At 40.8% G+C, this 20,187-nt stretch overlaps 1 protein-coding gene across 1 annotated transcript; it reads left to right on the top strand.

Annotated features, from left to right (window-relative positions):
• The first annotated feature begins 234 nt into the window (after positions 1-234).
• IL13RA1 (interleukin 13 receptor subunit alpha 1) lies at positions 235-19,285 on the top strand. The gene is made up of 11 exons (XM_068412137.1): positions 235-276; positions 556-787; positions 4,089-4,246; positions 6,338-6,473; positions 9,064-9,184; positions 11,453-11,637; positions 12,026-12,177; positions 13,418-13,550; positions 14,018-14,114; positions 14,720-14,804; positions 16,418-19,285. Exons 1-11 carry the CDS (start codon positions 235-237, stop codon positions 16,535-16,537), a joined length of 1,461 nt encoding a protein of 486 aa, XP_068268238.1. The 3' UTR covers positions 16,538-19,285.
• The last annotated feature ends 902 nt before the right edge of the window (positions 19,286-20,187 follow it).

Below are 20,187 nucleotides of genomic sequence, written 5' to 3'. Positions count from 1 at the left end.
GAAAACGACTTTGACTCCCAAAACAAGGTCTTTCACAGTTTATGGCCGCGCTGAAGTGCAATGGGAAGGGAGTTGGCAGGGTGTTGCAGAAGGGGGCGGTGGGCCACCGGGCTGGAGCCGGGGGAGCAGCGTGGTGTGTGGTGCGTGGTGCCGGCTGTGGTCCCTGCAGGGGGTGCGGGCAGTGCCCGGGGTCCTGGGGCAGCGCTGACGCTGCTCTGGGTGTGCGGCAGAGCCATGGCGGGGCTTGGGGAGGCGCCGGGGGAAAGCAGTGTCCCTGTAGGGTGGGTGCGGGAGGCAGCGGTGGCCAGCAGAGGCCGGAAGGAAGGCAGGGGGTGACACACGGGGTGACACACGGGGTGACCACGGAGGGAGTGGAGTGAGGGCAGCGCCGGGCCAGGGGATGTCGTGGGAAGCTCCGCTCGCAGCAGCAGGGACGCAGCCCAGCGCCGCGGCAGCGGACACCCCGGGGGCAGCGGGCACCCCGGGGGCAGCGGCGGCGGGGGGGCCGCGGGGGCCGGGAGCGCGGCCCGGTGCGGGCAAGGCGGTGCGGCCCAGGTAGCGGGGGCGGAGCGCTGCCGCCGCTCGCCGCTCCCCGGCGGGCTCGGGTTACCTGGGCGGGCCGCGGCGCGGCTCTTCCCGTCTGGCCCGGCCCCCGCGACGGGAAGTGGGAGCGAGGGGCCAGGCTCGGGCGGCCGGGACGCCGGAGCCATGGATCCAGCCGGAGCCCCGCTGCGGCGGCGGCTTCTCCTCGCCGTCTGCTGGGTGGTCGCCGCGGGGACGGTGGCAGGTAGGAGCGGGACGGGGAGCAGGACCACCGGGCGGCTGCCAGGGGCTCGCCCCGCTCCGCTCCGGGGCGCTCGCCCCGGCCGGCGGAGCCGGGCGGGACACCCGCGGGAGCCGCTGCTGGGGGACACCCGTGGGCCGGGCGGCCGGGCGAGCTGCACTGCCCGCTCGGCTGCGGGCTTGGTGCGTACGTGTCCGTATGCCTGAGCCAAACGCTTTCATTTTGTAGTAGAAATCGGCCGAAGCGCGTCAGCCGTGTGCGGGAGCGGTGCCCGCAGCGCGCTGCCTCTTGCCGGGCAGAGGAACGGGGATGCTTAAAAATCTGCTTTTCTCTCTCTATAAGACGGCGTTTGAGGGGGTCAGCAGAAATCTTTTAAGCTCTATCTACGATTCCCGGGATTGTCTCTGTCTTAAAAACCAAAGCAGAAGCCCACCGCCCCTCTCCCTGTGCCTGTCTTGCGGCGGAGTGCGGGAGCTGGGTTTGCTGGTTGCGGGAACTGGGTTTGCTGGTTGCGGGAGCTCGGGGCATTAACAGTTTCCCTTGCTGTGTGCTTTCCCCATTACATTTGCCGTTACTTTTATTTTCCCCGCTGTTGGAAGCACGAACGTTTAGTTGCAGGAAAGGTGAGTGTGTGTGTGTGTGTGTGAGAGGGTTTCATAAGAAACGGAGCGCGAAGCCTTACTAGTTCTGTCTTTGCTAGTATTATGCAAAAATAATAGTTGCAAACATTAGAGAATTGTTATTTTTCAACTGGCTACAATTCGTTTTATAACTATGAAATCAACATCAAGAAAATAGGGGAGAACAAAATACAAATACAAAGTGTACTTTACAAAACTTACGATACTTGATGCAAAGTATTTGTTGATGTTTCCATAGTATCGCTTTTAGAAATAAAATGGTTTTTATGCTAGATTGCTTCAGCTAATCTCTACTAGTTACTGCTGCACTTTATTTTCTTAGAAGCATCACTGTGGTTTTCTTTTTTAAGAGTGAAATAATGTCTTGCTTGTGTTTCATAGTTGGTCTTTTAGTTGTTCTGCTGAATTGCTGTAGTGATAAGATTTTAATAACGAAAGTATTAGACTGTACGTATACTTTACACAACGAAAGTATGAGACTGGCCAAGCCTATGACTAAAAGCAAATCTTCAGCTGAATACGTTAAAGCGCTTCAGAATTGTATCGGCTAATCTAAAACCTACTAGATTTAAACTTTTTATGCTAATACAATTTATTCATTTATTTCTAAACCTGGAATATTCCTAGTTCTTACATTGTGAGGTTAGAAATCTGAAAGTTTAAGCACAATTACTTCTAATCAAACCTATTAAAGAAAATGTGTAGAACTTCAGAACGGCAATCAGGGATGACACTTTTTTTAAATGGTTGGTGGCCTTTGTAGGTAATAAAAAGTGTGATCATGAAAAGACAGAATGCTTGGAGTTGTGTAGTCTTGTTGAATAGATCCTTTTTTTTTTTTTATGTGATCTAAAGGATTTGCAAACTTAAGCCCCAAATGCTGTTCCTAAAACGCATCAGAAGTTTTTGTTAGTGGAACAAGTAATAGGCAAAGATGTTCTGGTTAGGTTCAGTTTTCTCAGAGGAGACAGTATTTTTATAAAAACAAAAATTTCTCTTCTCTGCTCCCAAGGTCGGCTATAAAACTAAACAAACAAAAATATCTCAAAAGTTTTAAGTATCCAAAAAAGCTAAGCATATTCAGACTAAAACAGTAAATCCTAGTAATTATTTTCATTTTCTGTGCAAGTATACATTATCCACACATACACGCGGACACACAGATGGTAACAATGTCTGATCTCTACTATTGCTTGTCCTTTATCTGTGCAAAGGTCTGAGAAAACTCTAGGAGTTTGATGAATTTCCTTCAAGCTTTGGCAGCTAAGTCTCTCGGGAAGTGTAAGATAACGGCGTGATGGATTCTGTGAGCAGAATTCTTGCTGAAAGAAGCTGGTTTGCCTTTCCATCTGCCCTCTTCCATGTGCTGGTAGAAGGAAATGGAGCTGCGCCATGACCTGGATGGGAAAACTGATCTCGGTGGAATTATTCTGCCCTTTCCCTGTCTGCTCCCCCAAATGCTGGGGTGGGTCAAGCCTGGTTTCCTGGGACAAGCAAGTTTTCTGGGATGAGCAAGACCTGCAGCCCTAGTTGATTTCAATTGGAAGTGTTTGTGAAACTGCTGCATAACAAGGGTACTGTCTTTCCACGGACAAATAGGTGGTGGTGCTTCAGTGATGTAGATACCCTTGAGAAGAAGTATCATTTGGCCTCTTATTTAATATCTCCTAATAGTACACATTAGAGTAGCCCTTTAGAAAAAAACAAAATTCACTTTCATTTTCTTAGGGAATTACCAATTAGTAATTTTTTCTAGAATTGGAGTCTGACACATACTTTTATTTTTCCTGGCAGTTTTCTATTTTCTGCTGTATTTCCCATCTTTGTTTTCTAATACGACCTTCAAGCTGTGTGGCTGGATATTGAGTATTCTGTGACTCAGTACACAAGATTAAGGAAGGGTCAGTGCACAAATGGATTTATCCCAGCAACTGTCTCTGAGTCGTAGCTCTTTCTCTGCTTCTGTCTCGCTTTTGGGGAGGTGAAAAAAGGTACCACTGAAGTGCACGAGCAGCAAATTACTATTTGTCCCACACTGGTTTTGCTCACTGTGCCAGAGCATAGCATTAAAAGTTTGATAGGTGAGTAATTGTGATTTCTTTGTTGTTTTTTAACATTCTCGGTTTTGCTTGGATTGAGCTAAATTGTGTTTCTACCATACAGCTGTTGCCTGCAAGATGTAATCACTTGCCTTTGTAAAGTTTTCTCACTAGAACTGCATTGATGGATAATTTTGGGGTAGAATAAAGTGTTAATTGCTCCACAAAATGTATGTACTATTTTTACTAAAAATGCAGCATGAGTGACGCAAACTTGCAGAGAAAAGACCTGAAAAATGAGACTCATCTTCCCTCCACGAGCATAAGTTTCATTACCACGGCCACTACATTGTTGCATGATGCAATTTCTTTAAAATTACTTTTCAATGATTTTTTTGTGTGTGTGTGCATTTCTTACAATTATTCAAATTATTAGTGGACTGAGATAACAGGAATAGTAGAAACAATTTAGTGGGCGGTAGCTTATCTGATTGCAAATGGGAGCTGACAAAGTTGAGAAGTCTTTTGTGGTCTTCTCTGTTGGAGAGTTGAAAGTCTGTCAGTATTACTAATGGTAAAATGTAGACCAACAGGATTATTACACTGATAACCGCTTTCTTTTAGGAGCTAAAGTTCTTCCACCTCCATCCAACCTGGACTACTCATTTATCCAAATCTGCACCCTGAACTGGACGTGGAACCCCCCAGAGAACGTCAGCAGTAGCTGCGACCTGGAGTATTCCAGCGACATCGTGATTGATGAGGTCCCTCAGGACAAAAGAGTAAGTGTATCGCCTCTTTAAACTCTGCTATGCTCCAGTAAATGTCTTCTTGTGATAAAATTGTGTGTGTAAGTATATATAAATATATATAAGTACAATTTTAATGCAGCATTTAATTCTTGTTATGGAATCAAAACCTCAAAAATGAGTCATACCAGTGTGTGGGATCTTCAGATGAGAAAAATCTGTCTGTCGCTCTCTGATAATTGAGCTGCTACTGATAACATAGAAGTACCATAATAATAATGTGAAAAGACTTGTTTAAGTCTTTGCCTATGCAGCTTTCTAGAAATAATAAAATATATATAGGGCAGTCTATCACTTTGAACTCAATTTAAGAGGTGTGTACATGAACCTTGGTGTAGTTGTGATTTGACAGTACAGCGTCTTTTGGAGGTAATGCCAAGTATTAATGTATTCCCGTGTTTGCCGTGTCACAGCGCCTGTGCTTACGGTTATCCACGGGGGTTGTGTTACGAATACAACATGGAACACATTTGTTCCCTGGAACAGAAATTGTAAAACTTCTTCCTTTTGGGCGTTTGTTTTTGTTTCTCTGTTAGATGGTTTGCAGCCCGGATGTGGTCCTCTGTGTGGGTTAACAACTGTTTGGTCAGGACTGAGAGCAGCATTGCCATGGTACTGAAGGGGCTGCAGGACAAATATTTTTACAATTATTGCCAGTAAAATAATATGCAGTCAGTCCATAATTCCAAACCAAGAGAATTTGAAGCCTTGAATACACACCAACTGTGGGTTTGGCAGCGCTGCTATTTTGGATACGGTTAAGATCAATACGATGCTTCTTGGAACAGTCCTTTGTTGTTGAGCCCTGTTATCGTTTTATGTCCTGATGTTTACAATGGTCTCTTCATGGTGACAGCCGTATTTTTCTGACAACTCCAAGATGTCCAACATCCTGGACTTGAAGTAAGGCTGTGGTTTCACAAACAGATGAGCTGATTTAATGGCTTAACACTGCTAAAAGGGTGATATGTCATTTTTGACATCCCTGTCTCTAATGATCTTAATAGGACCTTTAGATGAGCTAGTTGAACTTGCTAACTCAGCAGAAACCTGTTTACCTCCTCTGATGGGTTCATTAACAAATGAACAAGTTGAAAGTCTGCTTGGTTAACAAGCTGAATGAGTTTGTGGAAGGGTCTAACAGTTGTTAAGGTCAGAAGCAGTGAAAGAGCTGTAGGAGAGCAGTTTCATGGGACAGGATGAACCAGACTGCGTATCATCTTGCTGCATCTTTTTGCATTACAGCTGGTAGAACCTAGTCTGTTTGTTGCTGTTTGATTTCCTTGCCCTCTCATTAGTGCCAATATTTTTTTTTTTATACATGAGTGGTTACACCATTCTTTGGTCATAACAAAGATATTTTTTTTTTTATCCTGTTTCCAGTTAGTAAAAGATGTCCCCCTAGCCCAATAAAAGATGCTCAAGAAAGCGTATGAGAAAAGGGCAAGCCTTTTTCTCACACAAACACATACTCTCTTATGAAAACAGAAGCTCATGGACTACTTGCACCTGATGTGGTGTCATTGTATTTAATAGACACTTGTGGATTTGTTTTGATAATTTTTTTACTTTGTTCCTTAAATCCATGCAAATGCTTCGTATTGCTTTTTGGTTATGTCCTCAAATGTTCTGCCTTCTCTTTGTCACACACTCGTGTGCACGCAAGAGAAAGATGAAGGTTAGTTCTGTAAGCTCCTGTTTGTACAGCTGTAGTATAAACATGCTTATTTTGCATTATCCATGAAGACTCTCTGTAGGACCATTTTCTCCCACTATATAGTTGTTCCTTGATCTCCGTATGGCCATTGCTCATGTCTACAGGTCACTGCAGTAAGAGCAGTTTACCTTTGGCAAGTTCTGAGTGTGCCTGATGAGGAAAAAGAAAAGCTAAGTGATGCTAAGGCTTCCTGTGTTGTCAGACACTCATTTCATTTGGCTTCGAGTTGCAGTCCTTCTGAGGGCCTGTAATGTATCTTACATTCTTACATATTCATAGTAATTCGCGTGTGTCCGATATGGTGTACCAAAGGTTCTGGTTTTCTTTCCTCCCCCATCTAAACCCAGGAATGGAGTAAGAGTCGCTTCCGTGTGACAGATACGTTCTTGAATGAGGAAATGCGTTTCAAAGTGAGAAGTGAATGCAAGTACAATAACACCAGCGAGCCCAGCCAGTGGGTGGAGACCTCTCTTCTGCCAAAAGGTAACATGTGCAGCTGCCAGACCTGGGACAGCTGTGCCCCTCTTGGCCTGAGGAGACACAGCCTTGTTCTCTGTGCTGTTTTAACAACATATCATAGACATATATCAGAGAAATATATGGAGAATATGGAGATTCCAGAGACAAGGGCTAGTTCAGTTCATAGAGTTTAAATGAAATTATTATACTACATTTAAACCTAAATGGAGTCTTCTGACACTTAAAACCTTATGGGCAAGCCTGTAAAATTTAAATGCTCCTCCAAGACAATGAAGTGATTCCTGTTACTCCTATTGTCTCTGCCGTGCTGTGGTTGTGAGACAAGGGACAACTTAGGTTGTTTTAAGCCTGCTGGCTTCATTACTAACATCTAAGTCAGTTTATTTTGTATGATTTTTCTGTACAAGCAGAAGTCCCTAAAATAACCCTACATTTGTAAATGTTAGAGGGATGAATCTAGCAAATTTAACAACTTGTTGAATAAATAGTGAGTTAATCAAATAATTATAGTAGGGTTCTCTCTTTTTCAAAAGAGATGACTGGGGTCTACAAAACTGTGTATAGCGAAATGAATAGAGAAAAAATATTTTTTGTTTATTGACATCCAGAAACAAGGGGTCCATAGCAAAATTGTTAGGAAGCAGACTTTAATGTGTTCTGCTGGATGCTGAAAGCTAGGAGGTTCAGCAAGGAAATAGAGCTTCTTGCTTTGAGTAGTAAAAGTTGGTCTAACCCAGGAGCGTGACTCGATGTGGATGAAAACCACATGTGGATGGGAGAATCTGAGACCTTACCAGGCTTGTCTGCGTGTCTGTCAGAAGGGTGTTCTGGAAAATCAGGGAAGTGAGTGATTAGGGCAGTGTGTACTAAACAGCTTGGGGCTTTTAAAAGTCTGCTTGCAGATAAAATATTTTTAAATACTTCTTGGAATAGGAAAACCAGTTTCATTTTCCTATACTTGTAGACAGTTGCTACTTCAGGGAGAATGCAAGCTCGGAAGTAGAAGGTGGTTTGGGGTTTGCTATCAATAAAAGTCTGGACTGTTGATAAAATTAACATGCATTTTATTTTTAGTTCATGGAGATGTTGCTACTTGTTACAAGGAAAAAATATCTAATATGCTGTAATATCTTAATACAGTATAAAGAACTCGTACCATACAAAAATGCAAGATTGAATATCATAGAATCATAGAATGGTTTGGGTTGGAAGGGACCTTAAAGATCATCTAGTTCCACCCCCCCTGCCACAGGCAGGGACACCTTTCCTCTAGACCAGGTTGTTCAAAGCCCCATCCAACCTGGCCTTGAACACTGCCAGGGAGGGGGCAGCCACAACTTCTCTGGGCAGCCTGTTCCAGTGTCTCACCACCCTCATAGTAAAGAATTTCTTCCTAATATCTAATCTAAATCTCCCCTCTTTCACTTTAAAACTATTCCCCCTCGTCCTGTCACTACTTGTCCTTGTAAAAAGCCCCTCTCCTGCTTTCCTGTAGGCCCCCTTCAGATACTGGAAGGCTGCTATAAGGTCTCCCTGGAGCCTTTTCTTCTCCAGGCTGAACAGCCCCAACTCTCTCAGCCTGTCTTCATAGGAGAGGTGCTCCAGCCCTCTGATCATCTTCGTGGCCCTCCTCTGGACTTGCTCCAACAGCTCCATGTCCTTCTTATGTTGGGGGGCCCCAGAGCTGAACGCACTACTCCAGGTCCTGCATGTGGGTCGGGGCAATCTGAAGCACAAATACAGGCTGGGTGGAGAATGGGTTGAGAGCAGCCCTGAGGAGAAGGACTTGGGGGTGATGGTTGACGAGCTCAACATGAGCCGGCAGTGCGTGCTTGCAGCCTAGAAGGCCAACCACATCCTGGTCTGCATCAAAAGAAGCATGGCCAGCAGGTCGAGGGAGGTGATACTGCCCCTTTATTCTGTAATTGCTCTGCCTGGGAGATACATTGATGTTTCTATTCACAATTGCCATGTACTCATTTGTATTTATGTTCTGTGATTTGAGTTTTCAATATGTTGAAGAAGTTGAATGTCTAGAGGTATATGGGTCGCAATTAAAAATTCAACTTACGCCAGCATTGTTTTAGTCTATATTTAAGATCTACAGGTATTTCCATATTCAGAATACTGAGAAATTAATATTGTATCTGGAGAATTAAATGCTGACTGTTTTTAACGTTGATGGCTGTAATAGCTATAACAAAGCTAAGTGCTCTTCATATAATTAACAGTTACTTTAACTCCTTTTTAAAGTATCTGTAGCTTAATAGAACAAAATATTTTCCTGACTCAACACTTTGTCCTTAGCATCAGGTAATTCTAACTAGTAATTCAGACATGGTGGAAACTGAGATTCACTGTTACCATTAGCTTGCATTTAGAAGATGCCCTGCTGAGATTTCAGCTCTTGCAAGCAATAAACAACTGGAATTCATCACTGGCTGTGCTGAGACAGGCAGTGCAGGCTGAGAGATAACCCGTCTTTGCCTTCCAGTTTCAGTTATGTAAAAAGGGATGTTTTACCTCTGGAAATTGGGGAGAAGACTTTGCTGGCAAAATAAATCTTAAGAGACTTTTCCAACTTGCCTTGCAGGTATTCCAGGTACTGCCGCTGTTGACTTGAGCTGTGTTTGGCACAATTTGGAGTACATGGTTTGTATGTGGCGTCCTGGGGAGAACGCAAGCAGCGATACCAATTATACATTGTTCTACTGGTTCGTATGAGCTTTTTATTCCCAGCTCTAAAGTGCTTTATTGCTAATCTTTAGTTTTACATTACACGTTTTACTTGTCTGCTTCCTGTGGCTTTGAAAGGTCCCAGAGCATTGCATACAAGTTAGTGTTGGGTCCTGTCCAACAGAAAACTTTGCTGCTGAAGGGTCAAGAGGTGGCTGTTGCTGAGTCTTTTCGGGAAGTTGATGTAACTATTATGTGAAGCACTGGCTGCTTTGTAGCCCATTTTAAAATAACTGCTATTGCTTTCTTATTTTTTCTAATTGTGGATTCAAATAGAGAATAATTAAGAACTGAGCTAGACCAATATATTAATTGCTTTGCAGCCCAACAAACATGGGCCGTTTAAGTCAGAATCACTCACTAACGTATTTGTCAGCTCTTAAATGACTGGAAAATGGTATTAAAGCATTCATAATGCTTAGCAGTAGTTTTGTTTGTATCTTCTATGCCATAAATAACTGATTCACCTTGAAAGTTATAAACATCTTTATATCATCATCCACGCTTGCCAGCTGACTGCCATAAATAGACTTTTGTTCCAAAGGAACAGGGTTGTGGTGCGAGCAAAAACTTGGCAGCAAGATCTGTGCACACTAATCTATGCATACATCTGCATGTTGATGGGGCTTGGGAAATGCCAGATTGCATTAGCTTCTGTTGAAATATCGAAGTTTTCTTTCCGAAAGCCCCTTATTGTAGTTTTAAATCAGCTTTCTGTCTTATCTGAACCGACTAAATAGACTTTTTCCTCTTCCTCTCCAGTGACAGTCTCGCAGGCTGACTGCTTGATTTAATGCATTTGGACAGCAAACAGCAGAAACTTTGCTGCTTTAGTTAAATGCAGGGAGGACTGTTCTCTTTAGAGAACAAAAGAATAAAGAATTTTTCTTTATTCTTTATAATAATTTAGAGAATAAAGAAATTTTTTTCTTTATTACAAGAACAGTACCAATGAGATGTTGAAGATCTGAATTTCTGGGTATATGGATACTTACTGGAATAATACTTTAGACCAGAGCTATATATTTTCAACTTACCCCTTAGTTTTAATGCAAGATGTAGCTGCAGTGACAGCAAAGTGTTTTGATTCATGCTGCTTAGAAAGAAAAAGACTTTTTTATTAGTTTTAAAGCTGAAAACTAAGGAAACACTTGACTTTTGGACTGAAAGATACATTTTCCATAGTGCAGGTGAAATGAGGGTTATTTTGTGTTTTGTTTTTGTTTTTCAGAAATGAGTGAACAATTACCTGAAAAATTACTGCTTAGTTCCATTTTTTATTCTTCTTCATTGACATTTTCCTCTAAAAACCTCTTTTTTCATCCAAAGTGAGCACGTATATGATATTAGCTTAGAACAAATGAATCCAGGCAGGGAACAGTAATACTTGCTGAAACGGAGGCTTACAAGAGCAGGCTGATGCCTGGGCACGGTGTTGTCTCTCCGAATGCCTCCCAACTTAATGAAACCCCAGGGCAGGGAGGTGAGAAGGGTGGATAAAAAAAGAGTCTGGACCTGAAAACAGGAGAGATAGTTTTGGCTTCCCCAGCCCCTATGTGTTGAGATGTGAAGTAGGGGAACATCACTCCTATTGTGCTCCTAAATGAAGCTCTGATTTACTCTATATCACTTAAACAGAATAAATTTTTTAAAAATCCATTTTCTGTGGCGTAAAAGCTACTGGCATATTTTTATTGGAACTTGGGGCACAAATTGAAGCAAGGAAGAAGGCTGTAATAGCTTCTCTGTTATTGGAAGTGAGTACTGACATTTTGAAAAGCAAATGCAGGCAATAGGTGAAACTTGACCGTCTCTAGCAAGAGCTGCGATACCTGAGGCATTGCTAAGGGAGATTGATCAGCTCATTCTATCCAAGAAGTGAAATTCTGTTGATGGGAAGTGATCCAAATTGTTTTGCTTTCTAAATATTTTTTTTCCTTTGAAATTGTTTTCCTATGTGGAAAATGTGAACCAAAGCTGAAAGCAGCTGTTACCTTTCATGCTTGGATATAAAGCAAACCTGCCTCTCTTTCTGCTACTTGACACTCTTTACAAAAATAATATTCTTTCTAAAGCTTGAGATAAGTTAGAAGCTTCTTACTTTGCTTAGCTTTACTTTCATATATGCTATAGCACAGCTTTAATGCAAGATCAGTCTGTAGAGTTTGTAACGCAGGTTTAAAAATAAGCTTGCCCTTTGCTGTCCTATTCTTTTGAAGTTTAAAAAAATATTTTTATTCCTGTAGGTTTGATGGTTTGAAACACTATAAGAAGTGCAACAACTATTCTATGGACCAAGGAATCTTTGGATGCGTTTTCAACCTTAGCTTCCCAAAAGTCCTGAATACTTACCCAGCTATAAGTATTTTGATTAGAGATGATTCTGAAGAAATTAGGCCTGTGTGTGCAAGTAAAAATCCTACCACCCTCGGTAATTCTAACACCACATTACAAAATATATAAAGAAAGAAGTTTGCTAGTATATCATTGTGTTTGAGAAGCTTGCAACATATAAGCTGTGGATGAGACAACATGATTAGATGCTCTTTTCTTCTATTGACCTTTGATTTAGAAATTATATAGACTGGGTTTGGTTTGAGGGGGTATTGTTTGTGGTTTGGGTTTGTTTTTTCATTTTCCACTCAATTTTACTCTTCTTCTTCTGTTATTTTTATTCTTTCTTTACTTTTTGATGCTAACTTATACCAGTTTAGGAACAGAAAGAGGAAAAAGTGTAGTATTATGCAGTACAGGGCTTGAACAACTTTTGTAATCAGTGAAATACAGCTTTTAACTAATTCTGCCATTTTGCATTTCAGTAAAACCTGCTATGCCGAGAAGAGTTACACTGTCAAAGATTAATGGTGAAATACATGTAGAATGGAGTGAATCAGACACCTTTCCAGAAAATTGTTTATTTTATGAAGTTGAATATCACAATGGTGATTTGGACACTGCTCAAATAATTAAAGTAATTTTTCATTACTTAGTTAACTGATTTTTTTCCTATGTATCTTTTATAACTTGTGTTGATATTCATAGTAACTCAAATATTTGCTGTTTAAAAATGAAAAATTATGCATGCTGCATGTTAATGGGCTGGTGCACTAGCTGGAAGTGTTATGTGGACATAAGATTTTTCTCCCATATAGTGGGTTTCTGGTAGTAATATCTATAGAACACAATTCATACAAGTCTTCTGAATCCTTGCCATCATCTGTTACGGCAAAGCAGTCTGAACAAGAAGTATATGCTAAACTAAACAACATTTATCAGGAAATATACTGCAGTGCATGTACCTGTTTGCTTCTCAGTGATATGGGACTCCTGTCTGTTAGTGTTGGGTTTTCCTGTCGTTGGTTTGCGCTCAGTCAGATGACTGCCTTGTTCTTGAATGACATGCCTTGATTACCGTAAAGCAAAATTAATTGCTGGTGCACGCCAGAGCACAGAATGTTATACGGAAAAGCAAGGGGATAAAAAGTCTGAGGATGAGGGGGAAGAAAAAGGTGTGCGCTCTTAGGTACACTGATTTTAATGTACGTGTAAAAAGCATTGAGTTCAGTGCCTGGATGTCCTCATGCCTGTATCTGCATAGCTAAACTGACTGTACTGTTTGATCAGCATGGTAAACAGCGTGATAAATTTAGAAGTAAGGTGGCAGTCTTCTCCTGCGAAGGATATTGAGTTGTTTGTTCTACCCCAGATTTAGCAAACTTGAATGATATCAACTCTCCTCAGGAAACAGGCATTTTGGATCAACAATAAGGGCAAGTTTGATCCCAGCTGGTGGGAGGGTGTGTGTGTGTGCGTCTCTGTAGAGGCATCATAGAAGACTTTGCTATGGTCAAAGTTGGATCAACATTGCTGCCCTGACAGGAGAAGGCAGCGTAAATCACAGATGTTTCTCAAAAAAAAAAAAAGAAAGACACTATTTCAGACACTAGGTCTTTCTTTAATCATTGATGCCAAATGCTGTGTGATAAATGTAGCAGTGAATAAGATTAAATCTTAGCTTTGGAATCTCTGTTTAGGCAGTCTGTGCTGGTTTAAATGCTACTGTGTCCTTTTTCATGAAGTTCAGTATTCAGCAAAAGATCTTCCATCAAAACATTCAGAACACATTAACTGCACAATAAAAATGTGATTGTAAATGACTGCGAATACACTGGTAATTGAACAAAGCAAATTACCTTTTCTTTGTACCTTAGGTTGAAAATAATTATACGTCAATTCCTAGTGTTGATCCTAATAGCAAGTACATCTTCAAAGTGAGAGCAAAACCAAAGCCCGAGTGTTACAGCAGCAAGCTCTATAGTGACTGGAGTGAAGAAAAGAGTATTGGTGAGAACAATTGTTCCTGTAATTTGTTGCACTTTATTCTTCATCTGTAAGGCATCTAATACCTTTTGTCTGCTAAATAAATGGGAGTCAAAGATCGTTTTCCTATGTATCTAATTTTCGTTGAAAAGAGGACTCTTGTCCTAGGAGTTCTAGTCCTTCAGCACTGCCAAAAATTGCTGCCTATACTGCTATATATGTTGGTGGGGTTGCCATCCATGTAGCTGTGCAATAACCCCTTTTCCAGTGCCATCAGTTTTTTCAGCCCTGAGTCTTGCTGGTTTTCATTTTCTTGCCAAATGTATCTACAGTATAATATCATGCTTTGAAAAATGAGTCCTTGCCTACAAAAGTGCTAGCGGGTTTGAAAAACATTCCATCTATGAATTAATTAGAGAATTAATTTTTTGTCATTATTCCTAAAGAGCATCCCAAAACATCCCTAAGTTTCTACAATTTTTATTTTCTAGGTGAGAAGACGGACTCTACATTCTATTTTGTTTTAATAATCACCATTCCATTAATAGTGGCAGTATCTATGGTAATTCTACTAGTTTATCTAAAAAGGTAAATAACAATCGCCCTTTATTTACAATCCACTAATTCTGATTGGTCTTTGACTTGCATTACAATTCATCTCTTTGTGGTAACTGTCCATGGTGAAGCATGTTTTGATAGCAGCTGTTTTATCCATAACATGCATTGCCTAACAAAAATGGCAGCATCATTGTGCCTCAGTCATTAGAATTAGGTTTATAGACCATACGCATGCTCTGATAGCACTTGGGTAATATTGCTTATATCTGCTTACAGTTAGATTCTTGTTGCACAGCTATTGCCTCTGCTCTCTTCAAGCAATGAAGTCCAAATTCAAAATTAAGCTTATATATAAAGTATATTTTACCAGATTTTTTTAAGAAGTCGGCTTTTGCTGCTGTCTTCGTCAACAGGGAAAGTTATTTAGAATTTGTCTGTGTGAATATTCTCATTTCCTCTTGGTTTGGGGAGTAAAAATGAGAATTAGGTACAGTTGCACAGAGGATGAAGGCTGGCCAGTGATGCCAAATCTGACTCCAAAAATTCGCATGACTGCACCCAAGTATGACTTTGAAATGGTGATTTTTAAACTAATGCATCTTTCATCTAAAGCTTTTCTTTTTAATTTTCTGAAGGCTTAAGATACTAATTCTTCCACCAATTCCGGACCCTAGAGAAATTCTTAAGCGCATGTTTGGAGAGCAGAATGAGGATTCCCAGGTTAGTAAGAAGCTGTTGGGCCAACTAATTGGTTGAACCAGAGTCCATAGGCTTCCAGTTTTCTTTTTCCTAATACTTGTGTCTATCTTAAAACCAACTGTATATACGTAAGTATGTTGTATGCAGACTAACTATTTACAATGGTAAGAGTTGTTCAGAAACAATTGCCCAACGCCGAGAGGGATTTTTTCCCTCAAGTTGCGTATACTTTTCTAGATACATTAATAGAATTCTATTATTCTGTTATTTCACAGACTGCTAGTCCCTTAAATGTGTTTTGGGTTGGTTTTGGGGTTTTTTTTGTTGGATTTTTTGGTTCATTGTTTTTTGTGGTGGGTGTTGTTTTTGGTTTTGGTGGTGTGGGGTTTTTGGTTTTTTGGTTTTTTTTTTTTTTTGCAACTTCACTAAACTACCTCTGAGCATTCAGGTCTTTCTCCGCTAGTTGCTCATATTTATGATGCTGAATAAAGTTGTTCATATTTGACTTCCAGAAACCTGTATTTTTAGCACTTTTACATTTGTCACAGTCAGTTAGCTATGAAGTACAAAGAGACATTTAGCTTCTCATTGGCAAAAACCAAAACTAACTATAGCTGCTTCAAGCTTTGGTTGATGAAAGACTTGCTATGGGCCCTTATTTCAGGAAAAATAAACATAATACTGATTATGGAAACTCTTCTGCATTTTTTTATTATCTGTGTTTCTAAACAAAACTAAATCAGTAGCTCTTTATAAAAATCCCAAGGGAAGTTCACTGACAAGCCCTAATTCAAATGTGGGCATGAGGCAACGTATGTGTTCTCTGAACACAGTCCTTGTATGGAAGGGACCTTCTGACTCACTGTGGTGTCTCAAAATTTATGCCACCTGTGGAATGTTTGTAGAGGGTAATGACTATCTGGATGTCTGGAGCTGCATGTGCATAGCTGTTCCCAGTTGAACAGGAGTTGCAGGAATCACTGACTTTTTGAAAATAAGTCTCCTTTTGTGCCCTCCCAATTGCAAATGGAGTCAGAGGCCAAAATCCAGTATTCCCTTTTTCCACAGGGTTATTCTGAATTCACCTAATAATAAACCGGAACTATGTGGAAAGCATGGATCTGGCCTCCTAGTTTACTACCTTTTGGACAAATATTTCAGCATGTATTGATCATTATGAGAGTAAGATGGGACTCTTGGCTGTGAGGATCATAACTATGGTAGCTGTTACACTTCATCGTGCTTTGACAAGTGCTTTGTTACTGCACCAAGTAATTCTACATTCTTACCTCTGAGTATTATCTTGATCTTCTCTATGTGCTCAGGATCTCAGTGAAAACTCTACTAAGCATCCTCACTTCTCCATCCTCCTACCTGAGCTTCACCCATTAGCTGTAGTTGGAAGCACTCTTAAGATGGGGTCCAACCTTCAGTTCTTCATCTCCAGAGAGGACAACTCTTCTGTCAACCAGGCCTAAGCCATGTCCCTAATAAGCACAATTTGTTGCCCAGCTACCTTGTCTTTTTCACCACAATATAGGCTATACATTGTGAAACGGGTTGGTCTTATTGGGCTGAAAAAACAATGCTCATCATGAAGAAGTGCTGTTAAAAATAATGTTGTTCTCTTTCAGAGCTGTGCGAAGGATGATTCTGTGAATGCTTACGACAGGTTAATTAAGGAAGAAGAAATTCATTCTTTAATTTTAACAGAAACTCCAGAGTGTGCTAATTCTGAAAAAGAAAACCGATAAACTCTGCTTTACCAGTGAAAGATGAGGAAACTTTCATTCCTGCTCCCATACCTCAGGTGACAATGTAGACATGAAGAGGCATGCAAGACATTCACCAACTTTCACCTTACTGAGTCCTCTCTGAGCCTTACTTTTCTGATGCTCAGAAGATACATCAGTAATGGTGGCCATTCCTCCACCTCTGCTAGAAATATTCATCTTGGTTCGTTCAAGATGAGCGTGTTCATAAATTTCATGTGACTGCATTGCAGCATCTCTCCTTCTGGCTCCAGCCAGCTCTGCCCTGTTGCTTGTCATTTGCACTTGTGTCTGTGCCTCACATTAGACTGTAAATAAGTTTTTTGGAGCAAGCACTGTGACTTCTCTGAAGTATTTGGCTCTATTTTGCAGCAGGTGAGATGAGGCTCGTTTACAGTAGATGGCTCATTAGTGCTAGTGTGTGGAACTGCTGCCAGCTGGGATGCCAGAGCATGGACTGTTGGTGGATGGCCTGTGTCGTGTGCTGCAGGGCAAGGCGCTTTCCAGAGGGCATTCATGGACTGACCTTCTTATGCTTCTAGTTGATGTGTGTCACCTGTGGCCTGGTGAAACCCCATAAAAGAGGGTTGTTTTTTTCTTTAAAAATGTGTATGAATAGCCCCTCTGCTTTCCAGCCGGTATTCAGACTATTCATAGAAAAGGCTTAGTTTTTTCTTTTCAAGTGCCTGTCCTCAGATGCCTTGCCTTCTTGGACTTCTTGGGTTAATTGTACTCTGTTTAAAATGATAAATAGAATTTTTTACCTGTGTTGTGCAGTGGCAGATAACTGTATTGAGTCTCACCAGACTGTGATTCTACTTTGGCCATATTGGCCTGAAAACACCTGATTTTTGGAAGCTAAGTCATCCTGAGTCCGTCCAGCAAAATTACCAGGATGGATGCATGAGTCTAAGGAGCTGTGGTCAAATTGATTAGCAAGTGTTAAATCACTGAAACTGCATTAATTCAAAGGCTTCAAGACTCATCCTTACTGCTGAGCTGATGGATTTGGGGGAAGAGGAGATGACAAATCTTGGCCTGCTTTCCAAGGGGTAAGCTTTATTCTTTTCTGTAGTGATGAGGCTGTGATTTGAGCTTCCCCTCCAGGAGCTTAGCAATTTCAAACAAGGTGCTGATTTGACTTTTTTTTAAAAAAAAAATCTTCTGTATTTTACTGCAGCAGCTTGGTGACTTTTTTTTTTTTTTAAATCATGAATTGATTTGTTCATTTTTTGATGGTTTTGTTTTGAGGTTGCTTTACCCAGCAAAGTTCAACAGATGTTTTCTGGCACAACTGTGATGTTTCTCTGCTCTGAATTCTGAGCATTAGTTTCTACCCTGTGCTGCAAGGGTGTTAACAGCAGCACCTTGTTAGTGTTCAGAAATGCCCCCTCCCTGGAAGTATTCAAGGCCAGGCTGGATGGGGATTTGAGCAACCTGGTCTGGTGGAAGGTGTCCCTGCCCATGGCAGGGGGGTTGGAACTAGATGATCTTTAAGGTCCCTTCCAACCCAAACCATCTTAGGATTCTGTGATTCTATTAATTTCTTGCTCCTCCCAGCTAAGTGCAGACACGTTAGTCATTGATATAGTCAGTCTTAGCAGGCTGGGAAGAGATCTCCTCAGAAGTTTGCTAGGAACAAACTCTATAGCCACTAACCTTTTAAAGTTCAGCCCCATCCTCAAACTCCATTCAATCAAAAATCTCAAATGAAATGCTACATTTTTAGAACATACTGTTCTGCGAGAAGTAGAACTAACAGAGCTTGCTTTTTAGCTACACATTTACATCCTTTACCCTCTTATGTATTCCCTCCCTCTCAGTAAATCCAATGCTTTCCCCAGTCCCCACTGAGCCTCTTGAATACACAGTTTCCTCCACGTCTCTTATCTACCTCTTGTTACTGGTGGTAGAAAGGGGAGGAGAAATGTAGGAGACTCCGTATTAGCTTAAGTCTTTTACTTACAATCAGGCTAAAAAAAAAAAAAAAGACATTATAAAAATTGGTTAATGAGACAAAACGAGAATAAAGCCTCAGGGATTTCAGTGAGATAAAACAAAACTCAGGTTATACAAAGTCAGCTAGCAGCACTGTCTAATAATTCCAGAGGTAAGGGAATAGCGAGGGGGAAAGGGTAATTAAATTCCTGTGCCAACTTCATTCCCTCACCCCCACAACATTTATATCATTATAGCAATATAAATATTTCTCAAATCTACCTCATCTCGAATGTTGCTTATCATAAACCGCTAGACAAACGGAACTGTATGATTTCAAGATAAGTAAGCATAACAAGTGTAATATAAAGTTTTGTGGCTTTCAGTATAGCAATCTAAGAAGACGATCCTTGGTACTTCACCCTAAATTCTTTTGACTTTTGTTTTGGTGTTTATGGTAAAATCAAAGCTTGTTTGTTTGAAAAACAATTAAAAAACTGAATTCATAAAGCCAAAGGAGTGGAAAAAAACAGACAGAAGGTGTTAGGCCGAAAGGAAGACTTAAATGCGGAGAATGGTTTCAATCACTATGTAGAAATGTTTGGGGTGATTATTTGTTTCCTGAATAATAATAATTGACACACTTCCTACTGGATGGATTTCTTGAGCCTGTGTTTTGGCATGTAAAGTAGGTGTCTGAGTATATTGTCATCTTTAACGTGTCTTGTTTATGATTAGGGTTGTTTTAGCTTGAAATTTTCCAAGTTTTGCTATCATTTGCTTGTTCTTTATTGCAGTTAGTCGATCTGTAAGTTTGTTTAAAGAATTAATAAACATGTTTGAATGTCTTGCAATATAATTGGATGGCATTTTGTTCTTGGGTTGAGAAGATAAACCGAGACAGAAGAGATGGCAATGGTTTAATGAGAAACCATGTCTGAGGCATGCAGAACCCAGAGAAGAAAAACTGAGTGTTGCTTTACCCTCTTCCCTTTCAAAAATTACCTCAGCCCATGCAATCAGTGGGGAATGCTGCAACTGCTGTTTTTTTGACTGGAGTAGTGAGATGGAGATGGAACTGTGCACAAGACTTGTGCTCTCACCCTCTGTGTACTCAATGCCATGCTACTTTCTTACATTGGCATGTTTTTTCAAAACACTGTAGAGAGTTAATAAATTCTCAGACTGGAATTTGGCTGAGGTTGCTGTAGCCTTACCAAACGTAGCTCCGATATTCTATATCTTTGTTAGTGGCAGAAGTCATTAAAAATGCCAGGTTGCTAAACTGATGAGAGCCGTTACCTAGTTGTACACAGACACAACTGTGTTCAAGTGTCAAATAAACATGTTAGCAATGGCTTCTTTGAAAGATTCAGAGAAAGCATGCTTTGTTCCCTTCAGGTGAGTGAGCAGATCATTCAAAATTAAGGAATAAACTGTGAAGTTAAAAAGCAAGTCCATGTGGATTTCTCTTTTCCAGTTCTACAGTGTTTGTGGCATAATGATTTTAATCACTCCCCATAAGTGACCTTTTCCTATTTTAATACACTATGTTAAATAATTTACATTTTCTGTATTTGGCATGCTAGAAAAATTAAACACTTTTTCTTTTTTTTGTGAATTTTAATTCATTTCAATTAAGGAATGCCATGACATAGTTGGATAGCTTTAAATCAGTCAATAGATGAACACAC

This window comes from Nyctibius grandis, chromosome 13 (genome assembly GCF_013368605.1).
Source record: "Nyctibius grandis isolate bNycGra1 chromosome 13, bNycGra1.pri, whole genome shotgun sequence".
In the NCBI taxonomy this organism is placed as follows: domain Eukaryota; kingdom Metazoa; phylum Chordata; class Aves; order Nyctibiiformes; family Nyctibiidae; genus Nyctibius; species Nyctibius grandis.
This window is presented reverse-complemented; position numbering and strand designations above follow the sequence as displayed.

Bases quoted from the DNA above. Each gene is read 5' to 3' on its own strand.
- IL13RA1 (XM_068412137.1), top strand. From the start codon at position 235: ATGGCGGGGCTTGGGGAGGCGCCGGGGGAAAGCAGTGTCCCT. The intron at 4,247-6,337 runs GTAAGTGTATCG...ATCTAAACCCAG, and splicing joins AGGTCCCTCAGGACAAAAGA to GAATGGAGTAAGAGTCGCTT. The intron at 14,115-14,719 runs GTAAATAACAAT...AATTTTCTGAAG, and splicing joins CTACTAGTTTATCTAAAAAG to GCTTAAGATACTAATTCTTC.